General features: G+C 30.6%; 1 protein-coding gene across 4 annotated transcripts in view; it reads left to right on the forward strand.

Annotated features, from left to right (window-relative positions):
• The first annotated feature begins 21,979 nt into the window (after positions 1-21,979).
• The window catches only part of Hr38 (Hormone receptor-like in 38), a 157,073-nt gene continuing 154,417 nt past the window's right edge, over positions 21,980-24,635 (forward strand). For all 4 annotated transcript variants that reach the window (XM_076414118.1, XM_076414116.1, XM_076414117.1 and 1 more), the window contains exon 1: positions 21,980-22,695. In XM_076414118.1, coding sequence (XP_076270233.1) covers positions 22,536-22,695 — 160 coding nt within the window. In that variant the 5' untranslated portion in view covers positions 21,980-22,535. The remainder of the gene's footprint in view (positions 22,696-24,635) is intronic.

A 24,635-nucleotide genomic window follows, 5' to 3' on the forward strand; every position in this document is an offset into this window, starting at 1 on the left:
TCGGCCTTTTCAAATATTTTTGGCCTGCCAGATCATTCTTTATTATTAAAATCAAAATATCCACCTTCACATTTTGGAAACCAAAACTAGTAATTAGAAAATGAGGAATTAGCTGAGAACACTTAAAATTTCCTAAATTTTTTATTGTTTTATGTCGTGAAAGAAACATAAACTATTCGATGTCGCTGAAAATGGTGTATTCAAAATTTGGCAGCTAATATGCCCACTATAAATAAAATTAATGCTGTTTGGATTTTATAACTTTTAAAAATATAACCTTATATTCTGCACTTACCCTTGTTCTTCCATATTTTAAAACCATTGTATGTTAAGTCACCAAGAATAACACAACAATTTGATTATTATTACTATAGAATTATTAATATAAAACAACATTTAAATATCTTATATGTTTTTGTTGTTTTGACTTGATCGACTGTACCAATCAACTCGAAAAAATGTACCGCCATTAGAAGAGGAAGAAAATATGGTTTGTTCGTTTCTGTGGTTTATTCTGTGCAGAGATGACTGTGGAGTAATGTATCCTTTAAATGATAGCTGGATATATATAATAACTGTAATATATTCATACAATATGGATATGGATATAATAGCTGGAAATCTATTAATTTTTCTAAAATTTCCATGGAATACGAATGGTGCCGAACCGTTTTTTAACTAAAACTGTATTGAAAACCGACGGGAACCAAAAGGAAACGTCAGTTACGCCTGGACTGGCGAGATTCTTCCCAAGATCGGGCCGCGTCGTTTCGTGACCGCGGTGTAAATTAAGAAAGCAACCTCAAGAGAGCTGTGTAAACAAAATGCACGGGTCGTAACAGCGATACGCGTGAACTATGAACCCGCCGGGTACCCGAGAGCGGCGATCTCTCGGCAGTTATCTGGGATAGTTGTGTGCAATCTCTCGGTCGAGATAGAAATTTCCTAAGACGCGAAATGGGTTCTCTACTAGTATTACAACATCGACTTTTTAAGCGAGACTATTAGTATGCTATTGTTAACGAGTACAATTTCCCTTGTATGGAAAACGAATGGATTTTATTTAATACGGTTCGGTACGGCGTAGGTGATGTCTATATCTTTTTTAGAGCGTGATAGAAATAATATTTAAGCACTGCCAAATATATTATATTCGTACATACGTACGTGTACATATATATATATATATATATATATATATATATATATATATATATATATATATATATATATATATATATATGATATTTATATTTCTATTTTAATTGAAAGTAAATCAGCAATATAATAGAAATACAAATTATGTTTACCTTACTATAATTTTGTTACCAAACGAAATAAAATCCTATAGTCCTATATCACTGCTGCCAGAAATATCTAAGGTTTAATAAAACCGATCATAGAGAGAAAAACCTAATACCAACACACCAGTTTGGGTTTATTACAAGCATTCAACAATTGACCAGGTCCACAGAATAACAGATGTTATTGAAAAAGCCTACGAAAGTAAAAAGGTATGTTCAGCTTTATTCTTATATGTAGCACAAGCCTTCGATAAGCTTTGGCATGACGGCCTTGATCATAAACTACAGAAAATGTTACCAAAACAACACACCGAACTATTAAAATCATACTACGTATTAAAATAACTCTCTAATAAACTCTAGTGATGTTTTAACTCTGTGTACTATAGTACAGGAAAATTAATGTTGACATATAAATAATTACTATTGCTTCATCAAATAAACAACAACCAAAAATTAACCATCTTCATTCATGTACTACAGTTCAGTACTATGATACTTAAGATTAATTTAAAACTGAATCACCACTAAATGTAATAGTGAATCAGCAACATATATAATTGAATAGCGTCAAAATACTGATTTCAAAAGGTTTAGTTGCTTTTGCACCATTATTAAATAAAATACTGACATTTATTACAACTAACAATATTAATCCAACAATTATCGAAATTTAAAACAAATGATACTTAATATAAATCTTATAAGTATTATAATTATTTCAAAGCAAAATTATTTGAATAAATCAGCAATTTTCTAATGTTACCCTATCAAGTAATAAAATTCCATATATCTTTAATTCATCTAATTATTTTATTTTAATTCATTTAAGTATCATGATTTTTAAGAATCTTGAGTATTGGAAAATACTTTTTTGGATGCAAATAATCTCAAAATTAGTTGAATGAAAGAGCAAATTCCTAATGTTTCGCTATCAAGTAGTAAAATTCGATATATCTTTAATGCATCTAATTATTTTATTTTAATTGATTTAAGTATCATGATAAATCGATTTAGACAAAGTCAGCAATTTTTAAGAATCTTTAAGATTTAATTTATTCTAATTACTTAAATATTAAGAAGTATTTTGAATATTGGAAAATACTTATTTATCATTTTTTCAGATACAAACAATGTCAAAATTAATTGAGTAAATCAGCATTTTCTTTAAGTTTACGCTATTAAGCAGTAAACTTCGATATATATTTAATTCATTTAATTATTTTATATTAATTAATTTAATTATTATAATAAATCAATCTAACAATAAAAGTGAAACAAGAAAGATTAAATCAGCAATAGTTAAGAATCTTTATGATTTAATTTATTTCTTCTGCTGTATATTCATAAAAAAGCTTTTAGAGAAGTTTCGGTCCAATCAGATAATGGGTCATTCTTTTTTCAGAGAAAAAGTGAAAAGCAGTGCCAATTATTTTTAATTAAAAACAAAGCCAAGCTAACTAAAGTAATAATAACGTATAAGTCAACAAAATTCAGAATTTTAAAGTAATCTTCGCGGTTCCGCAATCGTTCTTGTCTGGACGAATAAAAAAAATAAACGAAAACGGACAATATTAAAGGCATTTTATGGTCGTCATATTTCTCTCGCCATATTAGCCTTATCTCGAAATCTGACCGTTAGTGCAATTAGCAAGGCTGAGGTTCGCTTTTGAATTATTCACTTCTGTGGCCGCGACGAGGATTTTATGAGATTTTTATTGGGACCGGGTCGAGATCGTTATGTATACACCGGAAAAAAAGCAGCTGGCGATTGCATCTGTAAGCTGTAGATATGAAAAGATTGTTCCTTAATATGCATTCGGTTGGACTGAAACAGTTTTTGATCTCGGTAAGACTCTGATCTTTTTAATGAACTGATTTCAATAAACAATATTAAATCTCCACAAAAAATGACCCAAAAAATAAATTAAAGCTTGAATATAACTTCATATATTGAAATAAGAAAAATCATAAATAAATCAGCAATATTTAATAGGTATTATATTCACTGAGGTCTAATAATATACATAGCTAATTTCAACATCATATTGATTAAAATTTTATATTTTTCTGTAATAATTTAAATGATTTAGCGTTAAAAATAAAAGTATGAAAATCGCTGATTTATTAATGGATTAATTAAACTATTATAAAATGATACAAATATTTTAAATCAATTACAAATCTATAATTATTGCTTCTTCAATCAAACAGTCCATATAAGATATTGAAATGTCATAATAAAGACGTTGATACGTCAAAATGGTTTCAATATAACTTAAGACAAATCAATTATTAATTATACGGTGAAAGCAAATAAATCAGCAATATATCGTCTAATAATCAACATTCAACGTAAGTATTATTCCCAGAAAAGTAAAATTAAAGAGGAATCTGTAATTCTATAAAGGACAAATAAGTTTAGCAAAATCTTCAAATGAGATAAAAAGGTTTTAAATTAACCACAAAAGAATAGTAACTACTGATTCAAATCAATCGTCCCGGTAATAAATTTAATAATACTAATAACAATTAACTAAAAATAGCCAAAACCGTCGTCAATACAACTTAATATGAATCTATTATAATTAGGTGGAAATAGTAAATAAATCAGCAGCATATCTGGAAATATTTAGCACGCAAATACAATTTCCAAAAAAGTAAAGTCAAAGAAGAATCTTCAAATTTATAAATAATATCAGTAAAAAATAAACCAGCAGACATTCGACTAATATTTGGAGCTATTAAATCAAAGACAAGCCAACTTACTTTTAGATATCATTTTCCTCCGTAATATTCAGAAAACCATAGGATAGTATCATGTGGTACCTAAAGATTACACAGTAAAATGCCTCCAATGAATGTTTTTAGAATATTAAAAGTAATTAATCAGCAATATATTGAACATAACATTTTAAAAACAATAAATACAAATGGAAATGCTTATTTTGATATATTGCTGACTTGTTTAGCTTGAATTCAGACATCTTGAAGTAATTGCCGAGTATACTAGATTAGACATATAACTGATTTATTATTTATGAGGAAACTGACTCGGTTTCATACATTCGGCATTTTTTACGAAAAACTGGTATCGATAACATCGGACAATTTACTAAAAGCAGTGACGTTGATGGAGCTATCTTACTCCAAATCGTTTTTTACAACGTATAGTCGATTTATTCTTTGTGATCTTTTGCTTCTTGAACCAAAATATACAAAAACCATAGAATTATAACCATAGGTTTTGTGGGAGTTCCAAAACCCCATACATTTAATCAACTCTAATGATGTTGTAACTATAACTATGTTGACATATAAATAATTATTACTGCTTCAGCAAATAAACAGCAATCAGAAAGTAACCATCCTCAATCATGAATTACAGTTCAGTACCATGGTACTTAAGATTAATTTAAAATTGAATCCTCACTAAATTAAATAGTACATCACCAACATATACAATCGAATAATATGAGTAAAAAATAAACCAGAAAAACTTTCGACTAATATTAGGAGATACTAAATCAACGACAAGCCAATAGTTATCACTGATTTAATTTAATTGTGCTAAACATACCTTTAATGATAATACTAAAGAACTGAATGGCTACAATTAAAAATCAGAAATAGTCAATAATAAATCAGTATATTATCCAGTAATAATTAACACGTAAATATAATGCCCAAAAAGTAAAATCAATAAATCTATAAATAACAAGAGTAACGACTACGACTAAGATAAAAAGAGACAAATCAATAATTATTACTGACTTATTTCGGTTGTTCTACTAATACTATTAATCGCAATAATAAACCGCCCAAAGTGACCAAAGCCGATTTCAATATAACTTAATATGCATTAGTTATTAATTATATAGGATTAGATAATAAGTCAGCAATATATGGAGTATAGTATTAACACATAAACACAACGACCAAAAACGTAAAATCAGAGAAGAAAGGAAACGACTAGTAATAATGTAATAAATCTGAATTGTATCCAGTAGTAATTAGTACGTAAATATAATGCCCAAAAAGTAGAATCAATAAACCTATAAATAAAAAGAGTAACGACTACGACTAAGATTAAAAAGAGATAAATCAATAAGTATTACTGATTTGTTTTTATTGTTCTACTAATACCCTTAATTGCAATAATAAACCGCTTAAAATGACCAAAACCGGTTTCAATATAACTTAATATGAATTAGTTATTAATTATATAGATTTAGATAATAAGTCAGCACTATATGGAGTAATAATTAACACATAAATACAACGACCAAAAACGTAAAATCAAAGGAGAAAGGAAACGACTAGTAATAATGTAATAAATCTGAATTGTATGCAGTAGTAATTAGCACGTAAATATAATACCCAAAAAGTAAAATCAATAAACCTAAAAATAAAAAGAGTAACGACTACAACTAAGATTAAAAAGAGATAAATCAATAAGTATTACTGATTTGTTTTTATTGTTCTACTAATACCCTTAATTGTAATAATAAACCGCTTAAAATGACCAAATCCGGTTTCAATATAACTTAATATGAATTAGTTATTAATTATATAGATTTAGATAATAAGTCAGCACTATATGGAGTAATAATTAACACATAAATACAACGACCAAAAACGTAAAAACAATGGAGAACCTATAAATAAGCTCATAACTGTTTTCAGCATAAATTAAATCTTCTATCCTCGCACGATTATTATCTGGACGCTCTGGTAATAACACTAACATACTTACGCCCGATGTAAATTAAATTAAAAAAACGATCGAATAATACACATACAAATCATTCTAGCCGATCATTTATCTTAGCGTTCTGGTTGTATTCAAATCAATTTTAAGCCTGATAAATATTCATCAGGACAAGACCACAAACGATGCCAGGTTAAAAATAAAAGCGATAATTGCTTTTCGAGCTGTACAAAGAACAGGGAGTCCTTCTGAGTCGTTCTTTTTCGCTATATCACTTCAGTTCGTTGCAGAGATGACGATTTTCTAGGTTAGACGTGGGCGACATGTCCGTTTCCCTTACTATTCGTCGATTTTTTGTGATTTATTTGCTATTTTTATTAGAAGAATATTTTATTATATATATATATATATATATATATATATATATATATATATATATACTAGCGACCCGCCCCGGCTTCGCACGGGTGCAATGCTGATACTAAATTAAATACACTACAGAAAAAATATGAACGTTGTATATAAAAAAATAGCGGCCCGCTCCGACTTTGCACGGGCATAAAATATATATGCCTATGTCACTCAATGAAAACATGATTAAAATCGATCCAGTATTTTTGGTTCATTCATTACTGTCCTTGGCCTGCACGCATTAAATTTGGAGTAAAACAATTCCTCTTCCCCTATACTTACTATGAAGAGTTTCTGCTATCTTTGGAATATCTAAATTCATACAATTTTTATTACATTACACATTTTTAAACGCAAATTTGAAATTTGTAATATCTCCGAAAATATTTGTTTAATTTACATGCTGTAAGGAACCATATTGATCTATATTAATTGCACACTGTATTTAAGGTACTTAATTCGATAAGGATTAATGCCGTATTGCTTAAAATAGCTTCGTAACTAAGCCATTTTCTCACGTAAAAAGTAAACAATAAAAATGGTTAATGTGGGTTAGCCCTAAAAGATAAACATATACCATCGCGGACTTTTTTGTAGACCTTTTTATGGTGTACAATACTGTAGTACATTAATTTGATCTAACTCGTAGGGTTAGGCAGCGTTTTTGCTAATTGCTAAATAAGCCTAAAAAAATAGGTTAATTTACGACATCACGTTAGAAACCTCTAAAATTAGCAATGTTGCCTTAGCATAATATGCATGTATTATACATATAAACCTTCCTCTTGAATCACTCTATCTATTGAAAAAAACCGCATCAAAATCCGTTGCGTAGTTTTAAAGATTTAAGCGCACATAGGGATATAGGGACAGAAAAGGCGACTTTGTTTTATACTATGTAGTGAAGGGATATGTACATAGTCAGTTCAAAACAGTAGTGACACGTGTGTCAAAATTTGTAAATTCGTTTTACAGTCAGACAATATTATCATTTTCATTTTATTCTATTTAAAAAGAGATATAATGCTGTTAGAGAAGTTCGAACATGTAACCAAAAGAGCCTGTGTAAATTCTTCAAAATATTATAATTGATAATAATTATAGATTATAAACAAGCAAACGTTGTTTTAACATTTTGTTTTAATAAATTGCAAATCGCCGGGGTTTTTATTGAAATTATTTTTTGCGCGTTGCAGCTGCACTGCACTAAAATACTCAAAAAATAAAAGACAATATAACCTTAAATTCATCAAAAAGAAACCGTGTTTTCATATTAGCATGTGGATATTTACTTCAATTAATATATTTAAAAAATAACACATTCCGGAATATTTGTATCAAGAGTACTGAGTTAATATTTCATTATCTTTATTATATGATGAGTATTAAATCCGGTACATATTAATTTTAATTGCTTAGAATTTAATTTATTCTAGAATATTCGTATTCACATTGCTGCGTTAATATTTTATTATCTCTGTTATCCGACGAATAATAAGTCAGCAATATATTTACTTCAATTAATATATTTAAAAAATAACACATTCCGGAATATTTGTATTAAGAGTACTGAGTTAATATTTCATTATCTCTATTATATGATGAGTATTAAATCCGGTACATATTAATTTTAATTGCTTAGAATTTAATTTATTCTAGAATATTCGTATTAACATTGCTGAGTTAATATTTTATTATCTCTGTTATCCGACGAATAATAAGTCAGCAATATATTTACTTCAATTAATATATTTAAAAAATAACACATTCCGGAATATTTGTATTAAGAGTACTGAGTTAATATTTCATTATCTCTATTATATGATGAGTATTAAATCCGGTACATATTAATTTTAATTGCTTAGAATTTAATTTATTCTAGAATATTCGTATTCACATTGCTGAGTTAATATTTTATTATCTCTGTTATCCGACGAATAATAAGTCAGCAATATATTTACTTCAATTAATATATTTAAAAAATAACACATTCCGGAATATTTGTATTAAGAGTACTGAGTTAATATTTCATTATCTCTATTATATGATGAGTATTAAATCCGGTACATATTAATTTTAATTGCTTAGAATTTAATTTATTCTAGAATATTCGTATTAACATTGCTGAGTTAATATTTTATTATCTCTGTTATCCGACGAATAATAAGTCAGCAATATATTTACTTCAATTAATATATTTAAAAGATAACACATTCCGGAATATTTGCGCGTTGCAGCTGCACTGCACTAAAATACTCAAAAAATAAAAGACAATATAACCTTAAATTCATCAAAAAGAAACCGTGTTTTCATATTAGCATGTGGATATTTACGAATAAAATAATAATTTTTTCACTATTTCTAAGTTGTTAATAACTGTAATTATAATAGACACAGGAGATAATAACACCAAAACAGTTACATCTTCTTCAGTCATATATCAAGATAATAATTCGTCCATGTGCAGAGCCAAAAACCATGTTTAACCTTGGTTTGAGGAAGATCAGAACATCATCAAACATCTTTCCTCGCCAGTACAGTCGTCAAACCTCAACATAATTCAACTTTTATGAGGAACCTGTAAACATTCTTTTTTCTAAGAATTTAGTCAGCAACTGTTCTAGAAGTAGATGGTGGTTCAACACTATATTAATAAATAAATATTGTGTATATGACAGGTATTTATATTATCTTGTCCGTCCCCTGTAGATATTATCAATAAACAATGATCAAATCTCATGGTTAAGAACACCTGTCGCATCGTAATTGCTGTTTTTAAGTAAATAACTTCGAACATGTGTTAAAAACAACACCCTGTATACTCCGCGCCCGAGCCAGGAAAACGTTCCACACCCGTAAAGACCGTAACCATCATCATCATCACCATCATCATTATCATCGTCGTCGTATTCGTCGTAGTCATCGCCCGTCGATATGTAATTACCTGCTCAGAAATCAATAATAATTTCAGCACCGAAAGAATAATTTATTGACAAGTGTATCGTGTCTTGGGCCGTGGTCCAGGACACGATCCGGCTATTATCTCGTAATTATTGTAATACTGCGGGCCGCGAATAAATCCTGCTCCTGCCGTTTCTGACGGGAAATTAATGTAGAAATGGTTTACGTCGTGTTCCGCGATCGCAGAAAAATCCAACGATCCCAAAATAATTGCGCAGATCCCCGTTTAGGTTCGAATGTTGGGCGCAGCGACATCTGTCGGTGGAAATGTGAACTACACGTGTAGAGGACTGTTAAAAAATCTATTCAAACTGTTAAACTCGATGGTTTTATAATTTCTCTGTTCTTTTGTTGAGTCATTCGGTATAAGCAGGCGCTAATCATGGAATTGGCAAATTAATAGTGCTGATTTTTGGCTGGCAAAACTAAAACAGTTCAAAGACAATCAACTACAATATGAACACCCAGCTCTTAAACTCTCAAAGAACTTTAAAACAGATTGAACAATTGATTTTAGATGTTTGCAGAACTAAAGAAGTTTTTTCTGTAATCTATCGTGACTGGCAATGAAAAATAGATCTCCTATGGCAATTCCAAGTGCAAAAAGGCTTAGATTAATCCAGAAAAGCCATTCTCAACAACATCTAAATGAAATATTATTATTAATTAGTAACCTATAAACAACAAAGATAACAAAATAATAAAAATAATAAATACTGCAGATGACAACCAACGTCAGCTGAACAAATTGATCGACATATTGCTGCAAAAAGACCAGCAATATCCATCAACAAGCGCAAAGTCATTATCTTGAATGACAACAATCAGTCTTACATTACAAAAGTTGTGAAAAATGTACCGTGGCAGTAATGCTCACAAGCACAGTTGGAATGAGAAATCCTGCATTATTTACTTCTTCTTCGATTCTTACCACACATCTCCATATACCACCCTTTCATTATCAATTGTTCAGATCTATGCAATATGGCTTGACTCCCACAGTTTCGAAATGCTGAACAAATATGAATATTAATGGATTATTGGAAAATGGAAAATAGATTTAGGAAATTATGAAAAATATTTCAATCAGTACATCTTGTGCCATTTCTTCTCAATAAATGCATTTTTGCCGCGAAAAAATGACCATAATATATAGTCCAAAGGTGTTATTATTTAACTACACTGTGAATAACTATATTGGTCATTATTTTTTGTTTAGTATTTTTGTTTAACAGCAACAAGAGCGTGATAAAATGTCAATCAGCAATAATTTATTCTAGCATATTTGTATTACCATTGCTGAGTTAATATTTTATTATCTCTATTATCTGATGAGTATTAAGTCCGGTACATGATTAATTTTAATTGCTTAGAATTTAATTTATTCTAGAATATTTGTATTAACATTGCTGAGTTAATATTTTATTATCTCTGTTATCCGACGAATAATAAGTCAGCAATATATTTACTTCAATTAATATATTTAAAAAATAACACATTCCGGAATATTTGTATTAAGAGTACTGAGTTAATATTTCATTATCTCTATTATATGATGAGTATTAAATCCGGTACATATTAATTTTAATTGCTTAGAATTTAATTTATTCTAGAATATTCGTATTAACATTGCTGAGTTAATATTTTATTATCTCTGTTATCCGACGAATAATAAGTCAGCAATATATTTACTTCAATTAATATATCTAAAAGATAATATATTCCGGAATATTTGTATTAAAAGTACTGAGTTAATATTTCATTATCTCTATTATCTGATGAGTATTAAGTCCGGTACATATTAATTTTAATTGCTTAGAATTTAATTTATTCTAGAATATTCGTATTAACATTGCTGAGTTAATATTTTATTATCTCTGTTATCCGACAAATAATAAGTCAGCAATATATTTACTTCAATTAATATATTTAAAAGATAACACATTCCGGAATATTTGTATTAAAAGTACTGAGTTAATATTTCATTATCTCTATTATCTGATGAGTATTAAGTCCGGTACATATTAATTTTAATTGCTTAGAATTTAATTTATTCTAGAATATTCGTATTAACATTGCTGAGTTAATATTTTATTATCTCTGTTATCCGACGAATAATAAGTCAGCAATATATTTACTTCAATTAATATATCTAAAAGATAATATATTCCGGAATATTTGTATTAAAAGTACTGAGTTAATATTTCATTATCTCTATTATCTGATGAGTATTAAGTCCGGTACATATTAATTTTAATTGCTTAGAATTTAATTTATTCTAGAATATTCGTATTAACATTGCTGAGTTAATATTTTATAATCTCTGTTATCCGACAAATAATAAGTCAGCAATATATTTACTTCAATTAATATATTTAAAAGATAACACATTCCGGAATATTTGTATTAAAAGTATTGAGTTAATATTTCATTATCTCTATTATCTGATGAGTATTAAGTCCGGTACATATTAATTTTAATTGCTTAGAATTTAATTTATTCTAGAATATTCGTATTAACATTGCTGAGTTAATATTTTATTATCTCTGTTATCCGACGAATAATAAGTCAGCAATATATTTACTTCAATTAATATATCTAAAAGATAATATATTCCGGAATATTTGTATTAAAAGTACTGAGTTAATATTTCATTATCTCTATTATCTGATGAGTATTAAGTCCGGTACATATTAATTTTAATTGCTTAGAATTTAATTTATTCTAGAATATTCGTATTAACATTGCTGAGTTAATATTTTATTATCTCTGTTATCCGACAAATAATAAGTCAGCAATATATTTACTTCAATTAATATATTTAAAAGATAACACATTCCGGAATATTTGTGTTAAAAGTACTGAGTTAATATTTCATTATCTCTATTATCTGATGAGTATTAAGTCCGGTACATATTAATTTTAATTGCTTAGAATTTAATTTATTCTAGAATATTCGTATTAACATTGCTGAGTTAATATTTTATTATCTCTATTGTCCAACGAATAATAAGTCAGCAATATATTTACTTCAATTAATATATTTAAAAATTAACATATTCCGGAATATTTGTATTAAGAGTACTGAGTTAATTTTTCATTATCTCTATTATCTGATGAGTATTAAGTCCGGTACATATTAATTTCAATTGCTTAGAATTTAATTTATTCTAGAATATTCGTATTAACATTGCTGAGTTAATATTTTATTATCTCTATTGTCCAACGAATAATAAGTCAGCAATATATTTACTTCAATTAATATATTTAAAAAATAACATATTCCGGAATATTTGTATTAAGAGTACTGAGTCAATTTTTCATTATCTCTATTATCTGATGAGTATTAGGTCCGGTACATATTAATTTCAATTGCTCAGAATTTAATTTATTCTAGAATATTCGTATTAACATTGCTGAGTTAATATTTTATAATGAATATTTGTATTAAGAGTGCTGAGTTAATATTTCACTATCTCCATTATCTGATGAATATTAGGTCAGCAATATATTTATTTTAAATGAGATAATTTTAAGTCAGCAATTCATTTGTTTTAATATATATATATATATATATATATATATATATATATATATATATATATATATATATATATATATATATATATATATATATATATATATATATATATATATATATATATATATATATATATATATATTTATATATATATATATATATATATATATATGTATATATATATTTACATATTACATTTATATATATATATTTATATATATATATATATATATATATATATATATATATATATATATAATAATATTAATATCTTAGTCCCCCTATTGTTACTGATATAATTAAAGATAATTATATAATATTTCATTAGTTCCTCCGAGAAGTCCGCGACTTCCGTTTCAATTAGTCAGTCACAATACCATTGAACAGTAATCGATCGGTAATTACGTTTACAATAAGAAACTTTATTGGTTGCCGCCCACGCCTTGTCTTTCCTTGCGTACGCTCATATTTCAATCCCGGTGGAGATACGGGCACATATTTGTCTGAAATATATTACAGAAGCGTAGTACGAACACATACACTAGATCTAGCTGGAAGCTATTGACTAAGACCGCGGATAATTTCCCACTGGAACAGCAAAAACTAAATTTTTTGCTTTAGTGCAATTTTTGCGTGGAAACGTAATGGAAATTGATGACAAAAAAAATCACGAAATCGTACTGGATATTGATATTTAATGTTTTATTAGGTCAAATATACCACAAGTAGAAAAATTTGTTGTAATAACTGATTTACTAAATATTTTTGTAATAAAATATGTTATAGAAACTGAGATGTGCCTATACCAATCTATATTTCCTAACATATTTCCTAATGTTTAACGCAAAGAGACAAGTATTACCTAAAGAAATTGATTTGGAAATGTAGCGATGTTCTTATAAGAAAAAAATAAGCTTCTGTTGCTTGGTTATTTATTAGAAATGTTTAGCAGTTATTGTATTGAAATAGCGAAGATGTAGAAAAATGCAACACGCTAGTAATAAACTAAATAAGTGACCCAAATATGGATAATAAAAATCAACTAAAATAAATCAATGTATATTGAATTCAACGACAACCAACTGTTAATACATCAATAAACATGAATAATGTTATTATCCTATATAGTAACAATTCTATGCAGCTTGAAATTCACCTTTGTACAATATTTCATTGGACGGCGTTTATCAAGAATAGTAGAAAGGAACTCAAGTTAAAATACAAAACAATATAATGTTTATACAGAAGAAAATCTCAATTATCTGAACATAACAATCTCTACAAGCAGATACTAAAACCTATATGGACCTATCGACATAGGGACAATTACTTAAACCGAAACCTTCGCATTCCAGCTGTCTGTGTGTTTAGAGGAAATTAAGAGATTCGTAACGAAACATGAGGAAAGATCCTACTAGTATGTTAACCACCGCAGAATCAAGAGAAGCACACAGTGTCATATTGTTTAGTTATGCTGTGAGCAGTATTAAATGATAAAAACATCGAGAAATGCTACTAACTTTTGTTTTATCGGACACTAAATAAAGACCAATGGGTGTTCCTAGATAAGTATCTAGTTTTAAGTCATTGTAGAGTTTCGCTCTAACTATTGTGTTGTGTGTTGGGTGTTGTTCAAATTTTATTATGAATAAATATACGACACCAGAAGGTGCAGTAATAGTGACAATATTTATTGAAAATAATCTTTCCATTATTGCCACTCAGCGGAAATTGCGTCAAAAATATCCTGATCGTCCAGTGCCTCACAAAACCACAATTAATCGTTCACATGCTAATTTTCTACAGTACGTACAGACAACCGACTGTACAACAGACAAGCCTCGTTCTGCAACACAACGGATGTCTCGTAACACTGAAAATTTAGCTCTGATGCGCTATAGTATTGCAGAGTCTCCAGAAACATCAATTTGGAGACGTGATTCCCAGTTACACATCTCTGAAAGCAATTTAAAGCAAATTTTGAAAACTGATTTGAAAGTGTTTCCGTACAAAATTAAATTAGTCCTAAAATTGCTACCGAGTGATCCTGATCAACGAGTTGAGTACAGTAATGCAATCCTAAGGCTGTCTGGTGAAATTGAAGATTTTTCGTCGAAATTGATAATGAGCGTGAAGCCCATTATCTTCTCAATGGCCACGTCAATAAACAGAACAGTTGGTTTTAGGGAATACAGAATCCTGAATTAAATCATGAAACATCATTGCATCCACTAAAAACAACTGTATGGTATGGTACTCATGCTGAAAACATCACTGGTCCCTATTTTTTTATAATGGTCAAGGTTTTGCAGTTACTGTTACTGCTGAACGGTACCAAGACATGATTCGAAATTTCCTTGTGCCTGAAATGGAAGAGCAAGGACTAGAGGACATGTAGTTTCAGCAAGATGAGGCCACAGCATACAGCTCGTTCAACAATTCAATTATTGAATGACGTTTTTACGCCAAGTGGCGATTAAGCACGGCCAGCCAGATCTCCGGAATTAACAGCATCAGACTTTTTCTTATGGGGTTTTTTAAAATCAAAAATTATGTGAATGAGCCTCAAACGATTCAACATCTTAAAGACAATATTCGTTACGAAATTAACGAAATTCAACCTCAGATCTTGCAGGATGTCATAAAAAAAGCCTTAGAAAGATCAGAAAGCTTCTTAGCGAAACGCGGTCACCATTTAGCCAATATAATTTTTTAGTCATAACAGAAAAAAATTTAAAAACGATGTAAACTTTCTATGAAAACCAACCTTACTTATCTTTTCTGTGAGCAAAGTTATAGGCAATCAAAATGGTAGCGGGACTTTTGCCCCACGTTGTATATAAATATTATTACACTAGAAACTAAGGTAGGGCCGATGGGTCCTTCTAGATACATACCTATATTTAACTTGAAAGATTGGTGATTTTTCTACCCAGCATATAGATTTTACATATATGCCGAAGAACCTTTACATGCTGATATTTACTCCATACTTTCTTATATCTGTTTAACCTTGTACACAAAACCATTCAGTGTATTCAACGTAATTCAACTAATGAGTCCGTAAATTACCTAATTGGTACTGGTCAAAACACAGCTGATAAACGGTCTGGCTGATTAATCGTCATAAACGAAGAACGTTTTTATCTTCCTGACCGAAAAAAAAAACTAATTGAAACCCGGCTCTATTCAGTCAGCGTCAATAGAAAGAAACATAATTAAGAATATTCCATTACATCTGAAAATGAATAATTCGTCATATAATTAATATCCCATTTAATAACAATTATTAAAACATTATAGTTCATGTAACGCTGTAAAGTACCAACTTTCTATCACCTCTTAAGGGTACCTATCTCTTTCTCGTCGAGGAATATACTTCAGATACTGATCAATTTTATTGCAACGAGTTACGGAACAACTGTTCTTTGTCTAATCTAAAATTATCCAGAATTATTGAATAACATTTTCTAAAAGAAATGATGAACTGATTGAACGTACGCCAATATAAACCAAACCATTACTTGAGAAACTACTATTAAAACGCGTTAAACCATTTATATTTACATTTTGGAATTATCACTTACTATCACTTAACAGTTATTGAAAAATTCTTTGACGAAAATAAATACTGTCCTGACATACGTAAAATTTTTGTAAAGTTTATAGATGATTCTCTTATGGGAGGCGTTATTGAAAGATTGTGATGTTCAAGATATAGCTAGCAAACATGTTCCCCTTCTAGTTTTTTAATATTGTCTATGTATTTCATCAATTATTGAATATTTGTTCATGAAACCAAACTAACTATTTTTTCTTATATTTTTCTATCTATGATTGATTTTAACCCTTTTAATAGGATTTCTTTAAACATTTTCAGCGCTCTAATTGGTCTATAAGATTTTACTTACTGTAATTTATTACTTTCTCAGTACACTAAATGTTGTTGAAAAAATCTTTCATCAAGTGATAGGCACAAGCAATATGGCTACAAAGTTACTTTACACTAAACTATAAATGAAAAAAGGACAAAATTTGAAAAAAATCAAATGTCTTCGGTTACTTCGGTTATTGTTAGTCTTAAGGAGGAACCAATAATTGTTGCTGTTGAACTGCACTTTTTTCCACCACGGTCTTCAGCATAGAGTTTGACACCTCGACAAATGGAATTAGTCATGGTTGGACGCTCCAGTGAATTTCGGTGGGTGGCAACACTTACAAAACAATGGATTTCACTCCCGGGGAAGGTAAAAATGGCTGCCTCCTATCATTAGATGGATTCGCGGTGTTGAAACTGTACGACCATCTTGTGTTTTACGATCGAATTTTTTTTTATAACATCTTTATTAGATACGCTTAGTACAATCTTAATTTACAATTAATTTATTACTACTTTTCCTATGTACTTGGATTAATTAACAAGCAAGACGAGTGCGAGAAAATACATCACTATGTATTCCTCAATTATAAAATTATAATTATTTATTAATTATTAACTTATAGCTATAGTTTACACTAAATGTATACACTTTATATAAGTTCGTATGATTTTGTTCGTTTCAATCTCCTGACATGCTGCGCGCTGTCCAGCAGTTGTATTGCTTCCACGTTAGTATGATTTAGTAATCTTCTTTCGTGTTTCAAGGCGAAATCTTGGACAACTTCGCAAATCCATTTGATTTCCAGGTCATCGTGCAGTTCTTCATTAGCTACATAGAGATAGGCATTGGTAATCAATCGAAGAACCTTGTTTTGACAGCGTTGTATGACTAGTTAATTTGAATTCTTAGTGCAACCCCATATTTGCACCCCATAGGTCCAAATTGGCTTTATGATTGTATTATAGATCAACCTCTTTGATTTTAGATCAAGTTGAGAGTATCTTCCAACTAACCAGTGTAGTTGTTTTATTTTGGTTCTAATGTGTTTTGCTTTTTGTCTAACGTAATGCTACCATTGAAATGAGGTTGTTAAATTCGCTGGTCAGTAAAATTCATATATATTCAGCATTGATTGAGAAACGGTTTGTTACTATCGTTTTATTAATGTTTTACTGCGTTTTATCGCATTTATATACACAGAGTTTTGTGGTTGAGGAAAGAGTGGTTGAATTGGACCAATTTATAATCTGTAGAGTTTTCACTCTCAAAATATATATATTTAAAGTGTATAGAAAGAACACAGAAATAACCATTAAATTGTTTATTTTTATTCATGTTTTAACCAATACAATGGCTTGATTTTGAGTCTGATCTGTTTGCAATTCAATCTAACATCGAGATGGATACCAAGATATTTAAATGATTCTATTTGGAGAATCGGACGCCCTTTAAGTGATATAATTAGGTTTTGTCATTTCGCTACAACGCAAAATTAACATTGACAGATTTGGAACTATTAGGCTCTAGTCTCTCCTCTCTAGTCCATCTGTAGATCTTTTATTGACTTCGACTTGATTTCGATTGACTCTTTCTTTTTATTGACTTGTACTTCGAGTCATCGGCAAATGTTCCAAGGAAGGTTTTTTTTGTAGTTAGGATATCATCAGTGTAGAGCAGATGCTGATTTGGTCCCAAGACACAGCACTGGGGAACTTCATGCGACATTCTAAATAGTATTTCCGAAAGATATAACTAGCAATGTGCTTATCTTCTAGATTATTCCAAAATGCCATACTTTGTGAGATATCCGGGAATATTGCAGGGCAGTAATTTTTTTTTTTAGTTACCCTGTGCACTTGGTAGATTGCTGAGTCGAAATTCAAACCTGAGATCTGGTCTTTTTTTGGTTTAATGCATTTTAACTGAAGTATTTCAAATAAATCTGACTTCGATTGTTGCTTGGTCTCTGTTATTTTATGATGTATCCATGTTCGGCTTGCAGCTAAATATCGCTAAGCACTCCTTTGAAGTGGTTATCACGTCATATCCAAATATTCATATAGAATGTGATGTACCCACTCTACAGTCTCAGCCACCTCACGTGATCTCATTTTACCATCGCTGAATATTAATTTCTAGATTTTATCGATGATATTTGGTATAAAGAGCTCTTTTAGGTGACCTAAATGTTGTGCATTACGTGTGCGGCTTTTTTCGGTTTAGATGATTATATTTTTATTCAAAAAATAATTTATAATAACAATAAGATCACTTGTTTCCATTTTAGTTAAAATTCGAGAGGTTTTCTGGTGTCGGTAGCTGTCAAGGACAAACCAAATAAAAAGCCAGCTCAAAATCTCACAGTAGTCTATTAATAGATGACATTTGAGAACCGCAGAGATGTAATTGAACTTACTCTGAGGGAAATTCTAAACGTTACTGACTTATTTACGTACCCTGGTAAAAAGAACATGACTGATATAAACTTAGAAGATCGGTTTCAGTTTTGAATCAAATTGATTTTAAACATGAGATTGCGTGATAAGTTTTTTGTGGTGTTTTATAATGATGTGGTGTAAACAACATCACTCATTGCAGTTTATTTAATTAAATTTATTAATAGATCAATTTATATTCAAATATTCCAGGATTCTCTTACGCTAACATAAATAAAAATTATCTTAGAGTATACATTATAATTAGCGAGGAATGCAAAATAATAAATTGATGAACTTATAATTTTTATTAAAATCCTTTTAATTCAAGAAATAATTATATATATTATAAAAGCGATTAATTATTAACATTTTTATTATAATTATGGGAATTTTATCTCAATATTAAAAAGAGAATCAATAAATTTTTTTAGTAATTTTTTGGAAAAGTATTATCAAAATTTTCATGGTATTTCGATCAACACAACGTTGTTTTCTAATTATGTTTATAACTGTTGTATTAGTATAATTAAAACAATGTTAAAAAAAGTTATTTCGTGTGTTGATAGTTGGTTTTTAGTGGAAAAAATAGCACTCAAACTGAAAAACATTTTATAATCTCTGTTATAAACTGGGTGTAAAAATAAACTCACAACGTATCAAAGACGCCAATGAGTTTCTTGCTAAAAAATATGTATACGGTATGATTCGGACACTATTAGTAAATTATATATAGTCTATTCAAAATGGCAGTGAACATTGAACTATAATGTTAAAATAAATTATACTTTACAACATTTTGTTTCATTAAATATCTCGGAATGAATCTTGATGCAAAACTTCGCTGGAAGGAATATATAAAGAAGAATAAGAGAACTGGAATTGAAATATAGGAAAATGTCCTGGCTAATTCCTAAGAAGAAAATCACATTTATCAGTACATAATAAATTGCTACTATATAAGCAAATACTGAAACCTATATGGACATACGGAGTTCAATTATAGGGATGTTCTGCAAAGAGTAACATAAATAAAATACAATTTTTTCAGAACAAATTCCCGAGAGGTATTGTGGGCGCATCCAAATACTCTAGGACCGATTACCTACATCGAGACCTTCAGATACCCACAGTCAGTCAAGAAATCAAGAGAATTGCAAAGAGGCATGGGGAAAGACTCCATTCTCATGAGAATATTGAAGTATTGCAGCTTTTGGATACTACCAGACACAGACCCAACAAAATCCATCCGAACCATCTTTTCTTGTGTAATGTTGCGTAGTGAGGTGCATATAACAAAAAATACAGCAGTGACATGTATAAACATTATTTCGCCAGCGACTGAGATAGGGCCGATGGGTTCTCCTAGTTATGTACCTAGATTTAACGAAATCTGACCACACAAATAAAAAATTGATTCAGTTCAAACAAAATATTTTTTCCAGCAAGCGTATTTATGAATGAACAACCCACATCCTACTCTCGCCGAGGCAGTCAGCGAGAAAAAACTGCTACCCACGCGAAATCATCCCCAGAAAGCGCGCCCCTGCCTCGCTCGACGTCCGCCTGCTCTTTTTTAAACCCCCCGGATGAACGCGCACCGTAGATTCCCGAATGTGACGTCACAACGACTACCGCATCGGTGACGTCACGACTGCGGAAGGCGGGGAGGGAGTGCGGACGGATCGATAACCGCTTCCATCGAATACTCGACAGGAAGAGAGACCGACATGATCCTTACCAGGGTGAATGAAAAAGGTTAGCTGGATATTTCATCCGGACTAAGATTTGCGAAGCTATATAAATGGAAGTGGAAGAGTAATAGTAACTAGAATTATAAAATTATTGGAGCTGGTTGTTATTATGTCATCAGTGTTGTTTTATACACAAAACTCAAGAAATCTTGGACAACTTATTCAGGGAATAACTGTTCTAATTGCAAATTGCGTTAAATTATGCAAATATTTCTGGAAAAGGCAAAATGTTATATTTCGTCGACATCATCTTCACGGAATATCATTTCCAATTTAATATATTCCAGGTCATCCAGGTTGGAAAAAATATTTGTTGCTAAATCTTTGTTGAACATAAACGAATGTTTTAAAAAATGCATGAATTAAAAATTATTGGTCATCGTATCCATAGGATATCAGTTCTAATTAACGCTCCAGGTCATTTGAAATAGTTAAATTAAAATTACGGCATTACTGAACGAATACATCATTAAATCGTAACCATCCAACTTACTTTTGACTGTGAAAATGAAAAACAAAATCAAAGATCTGAAAAAAATTAGAAGTGAAAGAAAAAGAATCTCGAGAAACATATTGGATTATTTCAGAGAAATGTGGGGATAAAAAAATTTTGGACGTCATCTTCGTAGGATCTCGGCACTAATTCACGCTCCAGGTCATTTCGAGGAGTTAAATTAAAATTACGACATAACTGAACGAATACATCATCGAGTCGTAACCGGCAAAAGAAAAACAAACCCGAAGAGGCGACGGAGCAGAAAAAACCCGAACGGGTCCGAGACGCGTCCACAGGGAATACCCCTCGTAAGCGGAGCTCCGGACGGGGAAACACGCATCCCCATTGAACGCGGTCCGGTACGTCGCCGATCGGTGACGTCACTGCGCCGGTGACGTCACAGAAGCGCCGCGACGTCGACCCGGCGTTTATAACGAGGCGCGCGTTGTGGCAGGGGAACAAAGTGGCGGCGGACCGAGCGTCGTGAGGTTTTAGCGGTGGAAGTAGCGCGGAGCGGACCGCGTGGACCCGACACCAGAGACCGACGAAGACCAGACCGAGTCGATCTCGAGGCAGTTCGCCAGCGCGAAGGACTGTTAACGTTCGCTTCTTAGTGCTTTAGTGCAGATACTCGCAGACAGTTCGCACACGCTTACACACACATACAAACACACGCGCGCCTACACGTAGTGCGTTCGGCTTTCGCTAATCGCCCCATCGATATCAGTGATACATCCGTCCACGAAAATCGTCGCGAATCGCCCAAAACCGCCTCCCATCCACCTGGTGCTCGACGACCTGTTGAACGGACGCGCGACGTCGTAGGGACGATGCGCTGCTCCCTTTGAATGCCGTCAACGTCCTCGTCGTTGTCCTCCCTGTTTTTCGACGTGGATTCGCTCATAGATCCCCAGCAGCTGGAGGCAGAGGAGTCGGCCGCTTCGCCAGGTAGCGCATCCCCGTAACGCACAGTGCCCGTCCATGTCCGTGTTGTTGTTGTTGTTGTTTTTGTTGTTGGCCGGATGACGCGGCGAGCAGGAAATGCGTCTGGGCCCGTCCGCAACGTTTCGGCACCCGCAGGCCCTCTTCAGGGCGGGCCGGAGGCCTTGTAACGGTACCCCCGTGGAGCCGCACGCGTCCGAGGCGGCCACCGATTCGAATAATAATTCGCCAGGATTCGGCTGTCATCATCAGAACAAGTGTATGTAGCGAACGTTATTTTTGTTGTTATGGTGCTTGGATATACGTCCTGGACAGCTTGGGGTTCGATATTAACGCTTCTTCTACTCACTAACAACTAGTCTACTATATAACATAAATAAGCAATAATAAATAGCAATCTAGGTCTTCAGAAAATTTAATATAAAAATAAGATATATCGTCGTCGAAAAATATTGATTTCAATAGGTTCAACAGGTACTTTCTCTAAATTAATTAATAATATTTTTCTCTAAATCCCAACTACCATTACCATTTTTTAATTTTCCTGAAATAATACAGAAATAAAACACCTCCAATTTATCATACCCGTTCTTATTCATAACCATAAATTTGTTTATATTAAAAGCTTTAAGTAGTCGTGAACGTCTAGAACGTTCTTACAAAGTTCTATGTCTTCAGAAAATATAATATATTAATAAGTATATTAATTTTTGTTTGGTAAATATCTGGTATACTCACCAGATATTTTCTATAAATTTATTCATTTTGTTTCTGAATTTCCACTACCCTTATCATTTTTTATTGGTCCTCATGATAATGAAATAAAATATCTCCAATACAGCATACTCATTCTTACATATAACCATAAAATCGAATATTTTAGAAGCTTTAAATGTTCAACGATATCTCAACAGTAGATTATTATTACAGCAAATAAAGATGACTACCAAGAAACTATATTCCAAGAATAATGAATGCAAGTGATGCCCCATGTCCTTCATGGACGTGAAATACATCTTATAAAGCTTCAAATCTACAACGAATAAATAATGACCAATTATCAGTTCTCATTATCTATTCATCCATGGGATGAAAATATCATTTTCAAAATTCGATGAATATGTTTTCGTATTTAATTTATGATAAAAATAGTAACTGAAAGAGAAATTCATTATATTACTCAACACATTTCTCATATTGCTTCTTATTCATTCAAACATTAATTTCAAATAAATTTAATATTAAGATAACTATTTAATATATCGATTTAAAATACTAATAAGAGAAAAAGCATTGAAATATATGATAAAGCTAGTCATTATATTATAGTACGAAATATGGTTTGTTTAATATTTAATTACAAAAATAAAATTCCCCTCTTAATTAATTTTTTTTTATTATTAATCAAAACTGTAGTTTCCAATTATGTGCAAGATGTCTAATCAAAATCATAAAAATTGAGGTGAGGTTTTCACAGAAACAATGTATCTATTATATTAATTAATAATTACTATTATAAATGATTTAATACTCGTTATAAACAAAGAAGTATCAATTATAAACAAATAGGTTTTATATACTACATAAAAAAGTAATAGAATTGATTTCTAATATTTTAAAAAATGTAAAATTTTCAGTGGAATTGAAATTAGTTTAGCAATAATATTATTTGAAGAGTTTTTGTTGCTTTATTATTTTTTATTAACCTTCACAAACATATAATTTTCACTATTCACGTAAAGCCCTGCAATATTTATATTTTTGAACTAACTAACAGTATTTCTATTATTTAATATTTGAAATACCGATAAGAATGTATAAAATAATATTATAATTGATATAAAAAGATAAAAAAACGAAATTAATTTATTTTCATTGTTTTATATTAAAATTCCGAGATAGTAGACGTTGGTCTGTGGCAATACTAATTTATAAAAACAAAAATAGCCGCATGTATCTGTCGAATTACTGACAAGCAAGGATTAATATCCTCTGATGCACTGAAAGCGCTAAACCCATCAAATCGTCGCGAAAAACCTAACAATTAACCCACAAAGAGATAATTAGTTTTTTTAAACGATCACAGAAAATATCTACTCATTATAAGACGCATTTACGGCTCTCGATGGTCTTTTTTTTTCGCTTAATGAAATAACGAAATAAATAGCCACATTGCGAGATACTAATAAAATATTTTTA

Source organism: Rhynchophorus ferrugineus, unplaced genomic scaffold (genome assembly GCF_030347505.1).
Source record: "Rhynchophorus ferrugineus isolate W39M unplaced genomic scaffold, kcgeb_rfMv2 rfM9, whole genome shotgun sequence".
NCBI classification, from domain to species: domain Eukaryota; kingdom Metazoa; phylum Arthropoda; class Insecta; order Coleoptera; family Curculionidae; genus Rhynchophorus; species Rhynchophorus ferrugineus.